This window comes from Diceros bicornis, chromosome 18 (assembly GCF_020826845.1).
Source record: "Diceros bicornis minor isolate mBicDic1 chromosome 18, mDicBic1.mat.cur, whole genome shotgun sequence".
Lineage (NCBI taxonomy): Eukaryota > Metazoa > Chordata > Mammalia > Perissodactyla > Rhinocerotidae > Diceros > Diceros bicornis.
Window position 1 is genome coordinate 20,996,013 of NC_080757.1, and position 16,117 is coordinate 21,012,129.

The following is a 16,117-nucleotide window of genomic DNA, read 5'->3' on the forward strand; positions in this document are numbered from 1 at the left end:
TGTAATACAAGATCACAAGATTTGAATTGAAAGAACATCCTTGGAGATCATCTTGTCCAACCTGAAATTCAAATCTTTAAGAGTATTAGCTCAACTCCAAACCAGAAGACTGAATCGGGCCTATGCATCTATCTTTTTAAGCAAGACCCGCAAAACGCCGGATTCCCTCACAAGCGCAGAATTCGAGCGCGGAATGAGTATGTTCTCAACAGAGTGTAGGTATTTCTAAGAAATCATCCAGTTGATCCCTTTGACCACTCCTGTGGTGTCGGGGGGTCGGGGGGGGGCGCGATCAAATATCTAGGTTTTGATTCCAACACGTTGAGAAGCCGCCTCTCTCAATAACGATCCTGAAGCCTCACAGCACCTACAAAAATAGTTTTCCTCCTTCTATAGGACATTCCTGTCACATATAAATCGGTCCCTTTGGTGGAGCCCAGTCGTGTCCGAGAGCAGCAGCCGCAAGCCCTCGGCTGCCCCCGGGCCTCTCAAGGGCTTTGCTGGGTGGGATTCGGCCATGGGCGGCTTGAGGCACGTGGTGACGAGGGGACCGGGGACGCGATCCCCGCCTCGGGAGCCCCTCGTACAAGAAGCGACCCGACCAACCCCCGGGCAGGCCCCTTCCTGTGAAGTTAGAGACTCGATGATCGGTAATGGATTTCAGTTCATTTAACAGGCCCCTCGCCCCCAGTTCCTCAGAGGCCCGCCTCTCTTCAGGAGTCCTGTACCCCCCTGGGGGCGGTGACTGACGACGCTCAGAGGGCGAGAAACGGCTCCCTAAGCCGCTCGCCGGGTCCCTCTCTCCCCACAATGCACCGGGGCCAGCAGGAAGGCCGCTCCGACCCCTAATTTTCCCGCGAATTCAGTTCAAAGAGGCGGCCGGGCCCGCGATCGGCAGCGCGCACGGGCCAACCAAGCCGCGCCTCCGCGAGAAGCGCCTCCGCGTGACTGACGGGGGACTCCGCGGGCCAACGGGCTGGGCGGCCGGGCGGCGCGCGCTCCCGCCGGCCAATCAGAGCGCCGGGCGGGGGAAGTGGGCGGAGCGAGGCCAGGCTAGGGTGAGCGGCCTCCGGAGCGGAGCGGGGCTCTCAGGAGGAGACACTTTTTTTTTCCTCCCTCCTTCCCTCCTCTCCTCCTCCCTTCCCTTCCCCTCTCCTCCCCTCTCTCCTCCTTCCCCCCTCGGTCCGCCGGAGCCTGCTGGGGCGAGCGGTTGGTATTGCAGGCGCTTACTCTCCGGGGCCGCCCGGCGGGTAGCTGGCGGGGGGAGGAGGCAGGAACCGCGATGGCGCCTCAGAAGCACGGCGGTGGGGGAGGGGGCGGCTCGGGGCCCAGCGCGGGGTCCGGGGGAGGCGGCTTCGGGGGTTCGGCGGCGGTGGCGGCGGCGACGGCGTCGGGCGGCAAATCCGGCGGCGGGGGCTGTGGAGGCGGCGGCAGTTACTCGGCCTCCTCCTCCTCCTCCGCGGCGGCAGCGGCGGGGGCAGCGGTGTTACCGGTGAAGAAGCCGAAAATGGAGCACGTCCAGGCTGACCACGAGCTTTTCCTCCAGGCCTTTGAGAGTGAGTGTGTCTGAGGCTCTGAGGGCAGGAACCCCCACTCTTCCAGCATCGGGGGGCCGGGACACTCGTGCGGGGCCCCCCTTCCTCATCGGGAGTCGACTTGGTTTGGGAGTGGAGGGAGAAATGGAGGGGGCTGTCCCCGTTCAGGGGTTACAGCTCGAGGGGGCCCGAAGTCTGGGGCCCTTGGGGGAGGTGGAATCGGGGGTCCAGGTGAGGTTCTTGACCCCCCGACGGTTCACCCGGGAGGCTAGGCAGTGGGGCCCCACGTTAAGAGCAGGCGTCTTTTAGATGAGGGTCCGGTCGGACTGGAGATGTGTGCAGTTAGAGCCGCAGTCAGATCCGAGACGAGTTCTTGCTTTCTTTCATGCCTTTCGGATTCTACAAGTACAAGGGTTTCGGTTGTAGGTTTTGAGGAGAAAAATTAAACCAGCGAAGAGATGAGTGCGGTAAAATGGACCGAATTGTCATTAGTCTGAAATGCCTTCGCACCAACTCGGTGCTGCATGTTAACATGGCACCTTTGGATGCTTTAAACCTTTCAGGTCTATCCACCCATTTCATGGATACATAAACAGAGACAGGAGGAGTTTAAGCATCTCCCTTCTCTTGAGACGATCTCGGGATTCTGCCCGATCTCGGGATTCTGCCCTTGTACTTTTCTTAATTCCGGAACGTTTTCTTATGTCAATTTCTGTTTTTAAGGTCTGTTTCCAGGGCAGAACTACGACTTAATTTGGAAAGGGGGGCAAGGTGTCTGGAAACAAACAATAGAATTTATAAAAAACATCATGACTATGAATAATCTCAACTGTTCTTTAATTAATATTATATCCTGATTGTTTTCCTTTTTGCTTTTCTGTGGATGTTATAATTTGGATGATCTCTAATAGCTAAATATCTTACAGAAACTTGAATAAACTCGGTTCTCCTGCCGAATGTCGTTATTTACAGTTTTACCATAGCATATGTTAAGGGCATGGCATCAGCTGTGCCTGGAAAGACGTATTACATTGTTTAATACCCTCCTTTCATTCTCTCTCATTAGTGCTTCATGAAATTCTCATTGGAATTGAATATAAGGAATTTCAGTTTTCATTGAAACGAATATTGAACGTGCTTGAGAAAGATTCACATTATTCTTACTTTTGCTTAATATACTTTGAAAAATCTAGAGAAGCTTTAAATTGGAGATATGGTGGAGAACTGAAGCAGAGTGATGACAATAAACATACACGTTTGTACATCTCATCTCCTTTTGGTTTATTTGAAACTAAAACTAAACTAACCGAAGATTAAGTGGAAATTTTTAAAATTCTTTCTAAATGTTATGAGAAGACAAATCCTCCAAGAAAGTTGTAGCTGTTTTGCTTTCTAATGAGTCTACCTTGGAGAAGTGAACTGTCAGTGAGAGCTAGATTTGGTCACAAAACAATTTGATTGTTTTCTAATACCTTAGTTTCTGCGAAGTTTAAATGCTTTGATGTGTTTACTAATATAGTTAGTCATATTTAGTTTATTTTGATACTGTTTTGTTTAAAGAAGCATGATACTAATAGGTCATTAATGTAATTGGTACTATGGTATTCGCATATAAAATATTTTCTAGTTATAACCTAAGTCCTTTATAACAAATTTTAACTAAACTCAGCATAAAAAGACTTTGTTGATTACTTTAAAAATTTGTGTTGAGGTAGTATTTACATATTGAGGTAATATTTACTTTGAACAAAATATGTAAAAACTTGAACTAGAACTATTCACTGAAAATTTTAGCTACAATTCGTGTCTCAGATTTCTTTCAATATTAACTAACTTCTATATCTGTTTTAGGACAACTAGTAAACGGCTTTATGCCATTTTGGTTGACTACTATACAAATTTTTAAAAAGATCAATTAAAAAGTAAAAATTTCTTGGGGCCGGCCCAGTGGTGTAGCAGTTAAGTTCTCACGCTTTGCTTTGGCCGCCCGGGTTTGCAGGTTCGGATCCCAGGCTCGCAGGTTCGGATCCCAGGCTCGGACTGATGCGCCACTTCTCAAGCCACGTTGTGGTGGCGTCCCACGTAAAGTGGAGGAAGATGGGCACGGATGTTAGCCCAGGGCCAATCTTCCTCAGCGAAGAGAGGAGGATTGGCAATGGACATTAGCTCAGGGCTCATCTTCCTCACACACACACAAAGTGAAAATTTCTTTTTGTTATTTGGCATCAGTAGCTAGTTCTTTTCTGAATCCAACTACCTCATTTCAGCTACTTTTTGGAAGGAGGTGGGTTATAAATAGTTTAAATTAGCTAAATTAAATGAATATAACTACTTCTCTTCAGTTCTGCATACAGACTAGTCTAGAAAGTAGCTACCTTAGAAATGTAAGGCTTAAAAAAAAGATTGTAGAGAACCTTAAATTTAAAATAAATGTAGAGCAGCTAGAAGGGTGTGCAACTATGACATACAACTATCTACTGGGGCTTTGGGGAAAAAAAAAAAAGGAGGAGGATTGGCAATAGATGTTAGCTCAGAGCGGGTCTTCCTCAGCAAAAAGAGGAAGATTAGCAAGGATGTTAGCTCAGGGCTGATCTTCCTCACAAAAATAAATAAATAAATAAAATAAATAAATGTAGACACATTTTGTGACTATATGCCATAGATTGAATGTCTTGTGATGTTATTGTACATACTAATTTTTTTGATATAAATATTTAGTATAGGATTTCCATAACAGGTGATTGGTTTATATTGGTTATAACACATGCTGGGTTGATATTTTCTTGACAACTTAAGTAATAAGTAAATTTAGGTAATGTTTGGGTTTTGTTTCTTGTTACCTAGAACCCACGCAGATCTATAGATTTCTTCGAACTCGAAATCTTATAGCGGTAAGTAATCAACAAAATGCATCAATATAATTTTTTTCTTAGAATTTCACCTATTTAATTTTAATATTTTTAAAACTTTTTTTATAGCCAATATTTTTGCACAGAACTCTTACTTACATGTCTCATCGAAACTCCAGAACAAACATCAAAAGGTACATTTTATGAATCTTATTTCAAGTTGATCAAACCATGTTAAAGTTTTGTTTTAAAGTACTATTTCTAATTAAAGATTAAATGTGAAAACTGACATGAGAGAGGGACTGGTTAAATAGGTTGCAAGATGATTTTTGTAAATCCCAATTTATTACTAGTTTTTTCCTAATAGAAATGATTTAGTGGGCCGGCCCCGTGGCTTAGCAGTTAAGTGCGCGCGCTCCGCTATTGGCGGCCCGGGTTCGGATCCCGGGCGAGCACCGACACACCGCTTCTCCGGCCATGCTGAGGCTGCGTCCCACATACAGCAACTAGAAGGATGTGCAACTACGACATACAACTATCTACTGGGGCTTTGGGGGAAAAATAAATGAATAAAATCTTTAAAAAAAAAAAAAGAAATGATTTAGTAGTGAGTAAATGAAGTGATTTTACTAACTAATGTTTTTACTCTGTACTACTACTTATTTTTGAGTTTGATAGAAGTTGAGGGTTTAAATATATACTAAAGGGCTCAGGGGAACTATCTTTGATACATAAATTGAAGTTAATTTTTTAATATTTCTTATATATTCTAACAAAGAATTTGCTTCTAAAATGATAGGTTCAGAAAGTCTCATTTTATATCTTTAGTGGTGTTCCTCCTAAAGGGGAGAGACTTTGGAAGTCAATAGGATGAATGTCCTTAAAAAACAAGAAGTTGTAATCATCTAGTCTTAAAGTAGAGTCTAGAGGTGTTGGACAGAGCTTAATTTTGCTTTGTAACATTTAGTATTTAATCATATAAGATTATGGAATGCTAGTATCTTGTCTTACGTGCAAGTTTATTTATTGAGCATATCAAGCGAACAACTTTAAATTTAAAGGAGAGAACTTCTACTAAGCAATTAGTATTGTTATAGTGTTGACTTAGTAAAACCATTAAGCTATCTCAGTAGACTTTGAAACTAAACTCCTTTGGAGACTCCTACTGGTTACTAAGTAAGCATCATGTTTTCTATAGCAAGACGTAGTTTATCTTTGTAGATATATCTAGGTGTATTTTGAAGGATTGAAATGTTAAAACCATTTGTCTTCTGGTAATCTTTCTGAATTGAGAGAGAGAGAGAGACAGTGAGACAGCGCAAGTGAGTGCAGTGCATTTAATAGGTGAAACTTGCCAGGCATCTAAATAACTGGAAGAAGGTGATGTATTAGGGAACAGAATTAAATTTGTCAGCTCTTTACCTGTCTACTGTTATTTGATCTATGCCAGGATTCAGCAGACTTTTTCTGTAAAGGACCAAATTAGGCTTTGTGGTCCAGGAGGCAGAATCAAGGATATTAGATAGGATATAGGTACTTATACAAAAAGAGAGAAAACAAATGTCCACAAATTTTTTGTTGATGAAATTCAAAATATAATAAATTGAGTACAGTGTTTTGTAATACAGACCTACTAGTGAAAAGTGTGGGATTCTTTTATTTTTATGGGGTGGAGGGAGGTAACATTGAGCTTAATTGGGGTTGAGAGTTAGTGTTCTCTATCATCAAATCAATTGCAAATGTTTATCCGTAAAAACCATTCTTAGCTCATGGGCTGTGCAGAAACAGACAGTAAGCTGAATTTGGCCCATGGTCCATAGTTTGCTGACCTCTGATTTATTCTATAAAAATAGGAGAATTTGATTAAGTAGTAGTAAATGTCTTCCTTTAGTATTTTTAATACAGAAGATCAGTTATCATCTAAGATGTTGCCTGATTTTAATTTGAAAGTGGTTAAGTTTTTTCAAAATAAATTTGAGTTATTCCATAAATGGATAAAAAATATATACATTTAAAATCTAAATTCATTTTTGTGTCATGTTTGTTTACTAGATTATTTGACTGTCTCATTGTGGGATACGTTTCTGTTGTCTGCTAATGGGTGGAGGCAATTTTAAAAGCTTGGTAGTAGAAACTAATTTTCTTAATTTATTGCCCTTTAGGTAAAAAGTTATCTTTTGGGGGAGTTTTGAAGCAATTTTGCCAGCCAAGAAACATATAAGTTCCACTTAGTTTATTTCCATACAAAAATGCATTACATTAGGAATCACTTAATTCTTCTGTTATTTACCTGGCCGTATAAGACATTAAGACTAATTTTTGACAAATTATACCACAACTTATGTCTTCAAATGAGTGTTGTCCTTTTCAAAGTAGTTGGTGACTTTGGAAGGTGGTGAATTTAGCCCAGTGATTGTGGTCTTTGTTCAAAATATTTTTGGAACTCTTTTTACAAAATTGCTTTGAGTACTATCCCTTTGCTCAAAATGTTTTTGCAACTCCTTTTTTTATTATCACAACATAATATCCATTGGTGGAATAAACATATCACTCCCTTTGAAGTCATACACTCAATTGTAATATTAATTCTGATATATTTGTTAAACTTGCCTTGTACTTTAGTCTCACTTCATAGAGGTATTCAAATTCCATAGGCTGACTACACTGACAGTGGAAATACTGGTGAGGAGAAGGGCATCTTTTATTGAATCCATTTTACTAGGTTTCATGTAAGCTGTTTCTGAATTCTCCCAAGAAAATTTCCTGAAATTTCAAAAATATTCTCCTTTTTGATGACCTTTTAATAACTTTTTCCCTTGTTAAATCTGAGCTCAGTGGCAGTACCTTTCTAAAGAACAGAACTACTTGGTGTTGGGAGGTAGGGCTACTTTTGTATAGTTGCTTATGTGGTTTATTTTGTTTTTTCCTAAGGAAGGCTGAGTTGCCCTTATGATCTTACCTATTTCAAATGGTTGTTAGTACTCAGTTCTCCTATGCACTTCTCCTATGCACAACTCCATGATGTTGGAAGAGATGAACCTTGTGACTTACAGTCTAACTTTTCTTCCTACAGACAGGATTTCTTCTTAATCATTACAGAAAGATAAACATATTACTCTTAAAAGTTTCCAGTAGCTTTACAACCCTCCTCAGTAGTACATTTCAGTATTTATACTGAAAGTTATTTATAACTAGCCTGAAAGAATCCTATGTTTTTCTTCTTTCTTCTCTCTTATCTGTGGAGATTGAAGATGTATTGCCATCCTCATAAAGTACTTCTTACTATGCTCTATTGGATGAAACTTTAATATTGAAGTTTTCAGTAACTCTAAAGGTAAAGAGAGAAGCTTTTTTTAAAAAGATCTTTTGTTAATGGAGGCTATTTATTCACCTGAAATATAGATTGTATCAATTCCACTCTTCTGATCAGTATTTTACTGCAATATATTTGCATTAACATTTCTCTGCTGATAATTTTTATGCTAGTAGTTGAGTATAATCGCTATTTTGAAGAATGAGCATATTAATAATGTCTAGTATCTGGGCTTTACAAAATAATTAATGGGGAATACATTAAGCTTTTCAAGTCTTACATTTGAAGAGAATATTTGAGTATAAAGAGAAATAGTTGTTTCCAATTAGCATATTATTTGTGGGTCTAGATTTTTAACCTCTCTCTCTAGGTTGTAAATAGTACACCACCTTAAGAACTAAGATGAGGCTTGTTTTAGAATCTGTTCATTCTTAAATTGCTTGGGGGTATTATTCTTAAGTTTCTATTTTATGGAAAAATTACTTTTTTCTCTTAAAACTTGTTAAGTTAAAGGCTAATAATTTTATTATGATTTGATGGGTATGTCCCCTAAACTTCAAAATTTTTTCATGATGGTGACAACCATCTCTTTAATATGACATATCATTTAACTTTAACCATTGCTAACAATCTTTGAGGATGTTTAATTAACTTCAGATATGTTTTGTAGAATATCCATTTTTATGTGATAGTGCTAGCACATATTTGTCAGGTTACTTAATAGAACTATGAATGTTGCAAATATACGTAATTTGCATTTCTTTAGCTCAGTCCAACAGATGCTTGAATACCTACCAAGTATAAGGCACTATGCCAAGCACTATGTGGCTTTCCTTGGAGAGCCATGGGACCTTATAGTCAAGTAAGAGAAAGAGAATATTTATGCAAGTTTCACATTTAAGAGACTAAATGTCAAAATAAATATAAAAGAAGTGCCATAGGTAAGGAGAAATCACTCTGGTTTGGGAATAATTACAAAAGGTTTCTTGGAAAAGTTAGTGCTTGAGATGGGACTTGAAGGCTTGTCTGCTGTATTATAACATACACTGTCTCAAAAGTATTTATTGTTATGGCTAACCATCCATAATTTATCTTATTAAAAATAGTCAAAATCAGATTTCCAACTTGCCTATTATAGTGACAATAAAGTGTAATCTGTTTGTTTTTCCCAGTTGAGAAGTGATTATTTTGTTTATCTGTTTCTTCCAGGAAAACATTTAAAGTTGATGATATGTTATCAAAAGTAGAGAAAATGAAAGGAGAGCAAGAATCTCATAGGTAAGATAACCTATCAGTTTACATTAAGTGACATATTTGAGGAAAGAGGAAAAATTATAGTGATCATTTCCCTAGTGATCACCTCAATATTGTAAGGAGTTAGAAGGAACCCTAGAAGTCAGTTGGTCCAAACTCATACGCAAATTAGGAATTACTTCTATAGCATCCCTGGCAGAGAATCCTTAAGATTGTCTTAAATACCTCCAATGCTGGGAACTCACTGCTTTCTAAGACAGTTGTGCTCATTATTGTTTATCTCTATTACTGGTTTCTTGCATTTTGAATCAAAGTTTCTATAACTTCTACAGTTGGTATTAATTCTACAACCTCATCTAAGGAAGGATAGAGACTTATATTTATGGTGTACTTACTGTATGCTAGGTGCTTTACCGGGTGCTTCATAACATCACATCTCTTCTAAGTAGTCATCTTCAAATCTGAGAGAGGCTCTCTTTTTTTCCATCTTATCCTTTCCCTTTCTTACATCTTTCGGGCAAAATATTCCTAACTTTATTTTATATTTGAAATATGTTCATCACATGATAGTTTCAGAAACTTGACCCTTTGGACAAAATCTACTTTTATGTTTTCAAATGTGATACCCAGAACTAATCCCTAAATGTTCTGAGTAGCCTAATGTCTGCCTAGGCTAGACAGTATGCTTCCATTCCTAGACAGTGTGCTTCCATTAATTCTTTTATATGTAAACTAAAGAAAGTTGGATACTATTCTAAAGAGAAACAGGAACTTGGGTGGTATTTATTTATTCATTGACTACTTTTAGGGAAAAGGCAGAACTAAAAGTACTAGATTTTTTAAAAATAGGGTTGGAAAAATTGCCACCTTGGATTTTTCTTTTTCTCTTAAAGTTTTAAGTTGTATCTTAGCAATTTAGATAGGATATACGCTGACTTAATGATGCTTTTATGGTTTCTCGTTTTAGTGACCTGGTACAAGATGCCATTTTTGCGGTTGCTGCTTATATTTAAAGTTTGGCTTTTGAGTTAGGTTATTTTGTTACTTGAATTGTAAAATCACATTTATAATTTTATATCTTGAGATCTTGTAGGACTGAAATGTAATTTATATTTTCGTATCCAGGCAATCCTGACTTGTAAATAAGCTTTGATATTCCATTCTAGAAGCTGAGATCCCAAATCTTTACCTTAGTCCATCTATTACTGCCCAAGGAGTACCTGACAATATAGGACTGAGAATATTCTCAGTGCATGCACACTCTGTTCTTTGCTTAAATTTTTATTTCAGATCCTTGTCTGGTTTCCTACCCTGGATAGAGTTTTTGGGATTCTCAGGGCCTTTTTTACTTAAAAGTATAAGCTGTAGTCAGATCTGACCTCCCTGTTTCTTTTCTCCTAAATCTATTAATAGTTTGCCCTCCAGGTCTTTGAGGGTTCATGTAAAAAGGAAGAATGAGCCAAGAAGAAGAAAACTTGACCCTTTGCTTCATCTTCCCCATCAAGGTTCTACCTTCATCACTGCTAAACCCTACTACTATCTCATTTTGACATTGGCTTTGATAAATATTACAGAGCTTCCCTTAGAGTGTGCGTGTTGTGAGGGAGATAGATTATACTGGTCACTTCTCTGAATAATCACCCCAAAATTTTGTTCCTTTTGACCCAGTGGGTTCAGCAGCTAGGCCAGTACTGTAACAGAAGTGTTGTTACCCAACTCACAGAAACATCAGAGAGTTGCATAGAATTTGCAACTCTCTGCTTGTGATTTTGAAAAACAACTTTTTCAATCTTTGGGGTCCACCTGGGACCAGCGAGTTGGCTATTTCAACCCCCCCCCAGATCTCTCTTTTTTTTTTTTTTAACAGACCTAACTCTGTTGAAGCTGACCGTGCTTAATACCCAACAAGGCACTTGAGGCCCAGGAGGTATTGAGTTACTGTACTGGGTGCTTCAGCCTCCTCAGGATCTTTATGAATGTCTCAGTGTTGCTCCCAGAGTCACTAAAATGAATTCGGAAATTGCTTCATTTTAAGTTTACCCCCGAGGCCCTATATTATTAAATTACTTCAATGTATTTCTCACTTCAAATTAGGCATAATCCTTTTCTTCTTCTAAACTTATCACTTAGGATTGTAAGAAGTTCCCTAGACACCAATATGTAATGCTAGCACTATAAAACTTTGCTTCTAAAATCTGTGGTCTAATTCTCTTACAGGAGAACAAAATAAATCTTTGTTGTTCTGTGACATTAATTAGTAGAAGTTAAAATCTTAAATCATCTACAAAAAAGTATCTCTCTCACATCTATAATTTTATTCTGTACCATCTCAGACATAGAAATCTTATTCAGTTTAATTGGATTCTGAATCTGTTCAACAGCTGTAGTCTGGGAGTCTTCCACTGGAAATCAAGTTCATTCAGCACTTGTAAAGTTGTAATGTCTCCACTCCCAAACCCAATGTATTTCATTCTCCAAAGTTCCAGGGGAATATCAAGATACACAAAAATACAATAGTATTACAGCCAGAAAGTTAGAACAATCAAATGCCTGACCTTTTTATGACATTTGTAGTGACTTATAAACCAAACCAAATTCCTAGCATTATCTGTGCAAAATGAAGTTAGTGTTCCAGGATCTTTTATGTATTTTGTACTCTAGATTTACAGTTATCTTACTAGTCACAGATAACAGCAGAAACTTATTAGTGGAAGGAGCTGAAAGAAAAAAGAAAAACATGGGACATTTCATGGTTTTTATGTCTCTAAGGTGTCAGTCAATTCACAACAATAGACCAGAATTGTCATTTGTAACCTTAAAACTCAATAATGAAGCTTACCATCTATGAAGATTGTTTTTTTCCTTGAAGAATGGCTTCTGAAAACTCCATAGCAACTAGCAAATTTTAGAAATTGATAGTGGTTGTACCTCTAGTCTCCAAGTTCTTTCTGATGTTTCTCCTTGCTTTTTTGGTTTGATTATGTATATTTAAAACATCTTTATTTTCTTTTTAAAATGTCTGATATAATGCTTGATATCCTATCCTCTCCAGCTCTTGTTTCTGGCACTCTAATTTATTGTAGGTTTTGATCAAGCACTATGGCTTATTGGAATAAATCTCTGGTCTTTCTGTAGTTTTCCATCCTAGCAGGATCCCAAGGGTCTCTTATGCTATTAATCCTACCAGTTTTGGAATTCTCTAGTTGTAAGTCCTGACTTCTGAGAAGTGCATCTCCACTGACTGAAAGGCAGCATGGAAAGATTTCCAAATTGGAGTTGCTTCCAAAAAGTGTTTCCTGGGGCCAAATGAAAAGCAAAATGTCTCCTCTCTCTTCTCCTTAATCATCTTCCATTACTGGTCTGCTGTTAATAGCTGGAGAAGTCCCCTGAAAGATACCTGAACTAGAACTTTTACTAGGGATATTTTCAAGCCTGTATTTTTAGTAGGTTGCTAAGGTAAAGTGCCTTTCATCACTTTTTGTTGTTGTTGTTAACAACCTAAGCTTTTGAATTGGTAATGACCCTTTTCTAAGCGTGTTTTTGTATAATAACAAGGTCTGGATCTATTTTTTCTGGGATTCCCATTTCCTTAGTGTACCATGTCCCAGACACTATATTAAGTCCTAGGGGATATAATGGTGAGCAAAACAGATGAAGACGCTGCCTTTATGGAGCTTATCGGCATTTAGGGAAAAAAGACATATTTATAATAAATATAATTATAAAACAAGTGCTGAGAAAGAAAAGTATAGGCAAACTATGAGTGTATAGAGCAGGAGGACCAGCTCTTGTTTGAGGTTTTGGATTTGGGAGTACTAGTCAGGGAGGGCTTCCCTGAAGAAATGAGCTGAGATTTAAAACATGAATATAGGAGTAAAATGGGGTGAGAGGGTGAGCAGATAGATAATTCTAGGTAAAGGGAATATTATTCATATGTCACTTGAGGCCAAAGGAGCTGACTAGAGAGAGCAGGGAGAGTGGCATTAGATGAGCAGATGGCTTTGGCCAGATAATGCAGAGCCTTGTAGGCTATTTAAGAATGTTGATCTTTATCCTAAGAAAGCCATACATTATTTTAAATAGATATATGCATTAATGATTGGCACCCCTCTCTTTTGTAGATTTAGCTGCATTTTTAAAACTTCAGGCTGCTTCTTAAGTTGATTGTATGTCTTTTCCACCATTAATAATATTTGATGTCTTCCTCCCCTTTTCTTTCTCTTTTTTTTTACAATCCTGTCTTGACTGTAAGTTTTGAAGTTATTTTCAAATCAGCATCTTTCATGCTTTAGTTCCTTTTTCAGAACCAGGGCCATACATTTCTTTTTACATGCTTACTCCTGAAGGTGCCTTATCAGTTGCCACTGAGCATATCTGATTCTTAAAATCTAAGTGTTTAAGAACAAATTTTTTTAATGTTCATCCTTGTATGATCTTTGGGTTTACAAAAATTCCTTTGGCCGGCCCCGTGGCTTAGCGGTTAAGTGTGCGCGCTCAGCTACTGGTGGCCCGGGTTCGGATACCGGGCGCGCACCGACGCACTACTTCTCTGGCCATGCTGAGGCCGCCTCCCACATAACAGCAACTAGAAGGATGTGAACTATGACATACAACTATCTACTGGGGCTTTGGGGGAAAAAAAAAGGAGGAGGATTGGCAATAGATGTTAGCTCAGGGCTGGTCTTCCTCAGCAAAAAGAGGAGGATTAGCATGGATGTTAACTCAGAGCTGATCTTCCTCACAAAAATAAATAAATAAATAAATACAATAATTCCTTTATATTTTGTCTACAATACTTCTGGAAAGTGATTCGTTTATGTTTAATTAACTTCCTCCCCTCGTTCAACTTTATCTTCTCCCTACAAGAGTGTTCCCATCCTTGTGTCTGAACCTAAAAAGAGACAGTGGATTTCAGAATAGTGGGCTTGATGTAGTCACCAGTTCCTCAGCTTTATGCATCATAGCATTAAATATATAGGAAAAGTTGAATAACTGACATCTAACAGTTTACATGCCAAATAGTTGATCATCAAACTTGACCTGTTTTGAGGTAATACAGCCATGACCCTAGAAATGAAGCCTTATACCTACCTCTATCAGATTAATGTGTACAAATTAGAGGCACTAATCTTGGTTTCTTTCCAGCATAAAAACTTTGGTTCTTCTGTGGGATCTGGCTATTCTTAAAATTTGATTATCCTATGTGAATTTCATCTCAAAATGTTAGTCCCTTATGAATTTAAATTCACTTAACCTCATTCTGCAGACTGCTTTAGAATTGTCAGATGTTTGTGCTTGTAATCTTGTCCCAAAATTCCAAATTCCCCTTCTAGTTTCCTAATGCCTTATTGCTTGCTTCCTCAGAAGATACAGATAGAGAACACATCAGAAAGATGAACCAAATCTTTATCTGCATCTTAAAGCCAAATAGGCCTGACCAGTTCTACATGTTTCTTTCTTTTCCTTCCTTTCTTCTGATCCAGCTTAACCAATTAAGATGTGGATACGGTAGCCACAAGAGAGGGAAGAGGGTAAATCAAGAAGGGAAATAAAACTGCCCTTTTTCCTTGGATGAAGCCACCTATGGAAGGGATCAACTAGGCCTCATTGTAACATTTTATTCTAGGTATATATCACAGTGTTTAATTTTCGGAGGGGGAAGGAGGAGGGGAGATTGTACATATAGCAAATCACATTCTCAGTTATTTTTTAATTTGGTTAATTGATATTTGGAATTCCTTTTCTCTAAGAAACTATGTTATAATGATGGCTGAATGTGCTTGCTACCTCATTTAACTTACAATGTACAATTTAAAACTGTGTCTCAAACCATCTGTGGTGAAGGACCTTTTTGTTTGTTTTTAATTTCTAATCTTTTATAGATGGATACTTTTATAAATATACTGATCACATGCTTGGATGTTATGGCATTGTTAAATTTCTATAAAGATTTTTAAAGTCTTATTCTCAATTTCTTCCCCTGTTGTAGAATGATAGCAGTTTCCCCAATGACCTTACTTTACAGGCCACATTTTGAATAACACTAATTTAAAATATTTTGGGGGTTAGATCAATGCAAGATGTTTCTGGCATTTCAAAGTTGGAAGTTAGAATCACATTTCCAATTAAAAACAATGTAAATAATACTGTAAGTATTACAGGTCATGATCCCTGACCTTAAAAATCTTGTTAATCTAGGAGGACATCAGTATCATTATGAAAAGCATTTGTTGAGTGCCTTTCTGTAAGACACTGGGAGGTGCTAGGGACACTGATATAATAAAAAGATTGTCAAAAAAGAATATGTGTGAAAAAATAGTGACAAAAAAGTGGTAAATACAAGTGCTTATAAAGGAAATTAAGCTCTCATCATTAAGCTCTGGAATGGTTGGGGATGGGGTCTTTGTAGAAGAGAGAAAGTACTTTGATGGATGCTTTATTATTTTATACAAGCCTCGCAATCTTGAGAGAAGTCATTTCCTCATTTTATAGATATCAGGTCTCAGCTAATAACTGGAGCCAGAACTCAAACTTGGATTTTTTGTCTCTATTTTATCATTCTATTCTATTTTCCTATATAAGGCTTTAGTGGAAATAAAAAGGAATGGGAGCCATCTTACAGACAGCAGTTAGACAAACGATTTGGCAGTTGAGGACTCATGAGAAAATTTGGAGAAAGAAATAATACTTACAAATGGTGTTTTAAGAAAATTAACCTGGCCTTAGTATGTAGGTTTAACTGAAGCAACTAAGAATAGGATAGATTGGTTATGACTAGTGGATTATCTTCTAACATGGAAATTATAGAATATTCCTCTATGTCTTTAATTTATGTTTTGGAGTTTTGCTAATTCTGCTTTCTAAGGTGACATTTATGGAACTTTTTATAGGAAAATGCTAGTTATCTTTTAGTATAATGGCATGTAGATTTTGTAGATGGTGGATATACTTTTAAAAATCAACTTTCATTATAATTGACATTCAATAAAATACACCCACCTTAAGTATATAGTTTGAGTTTTGACACATATACAGTTGCATAACCATAACCACAATCAAGATATAGAACATTTCCATCACCTTGAAAAATTCCTTTGGGCCCCTTTACAGTCAATGCTGTTAATGTATTTTTTTTTTTTTTTGAGGTATGAATTCTATGCAGTCAA

At 38.0% G+C, this 16,117-nt stretch overlaps 1 protein-coding gene across 3 annotated transcripts in view; it reads left to right on the forward strand.

Annotated features, from left to right (window-relative positions):
• Positions 1 to 1,075: 1,075 nt before the first annotated feature.
• The window catches only part of SUZ12 (SUZ12 polycomb repressive complex 2 subunit), a 40,560-nt gene continuing 25,518 nt past the window's right edge, over positions 1,076 to 16,117 (forward strand). Inside the window, exons 1-5 of one of the 3 annotated variants that reach the window (XM_058560323.1) lie at positions 1,078 to 1,209; positions 1,470 to 1,556; positions 4,380 to 4,426; positions 4,514 to 4,578; positions 8,907 to 8,975. In XM_058560323.1, the coding sequence (XP_058416306.1) occupies positions 1,508 to 1,556; positions 4,380 to 4,426; positions 4,514 to 4,578; positions 8,907 to 8,975 (230 nt within the window). In that variant the 5' untranslated portion in view covers positions 1,078 to 1,209; positions 1,470 to 1,507. Of the gene's footprint in view, positions 1,557 to 4,379; positions 4,427 to 4,513; positions 4,579 to 8,906; positions 8,976 to 16,117 lie in introns of all 3 variants that reach the window. The other 2 variants (XM_058560321.1, XM_058560322.1) reach the window with 2 other exon arrangements.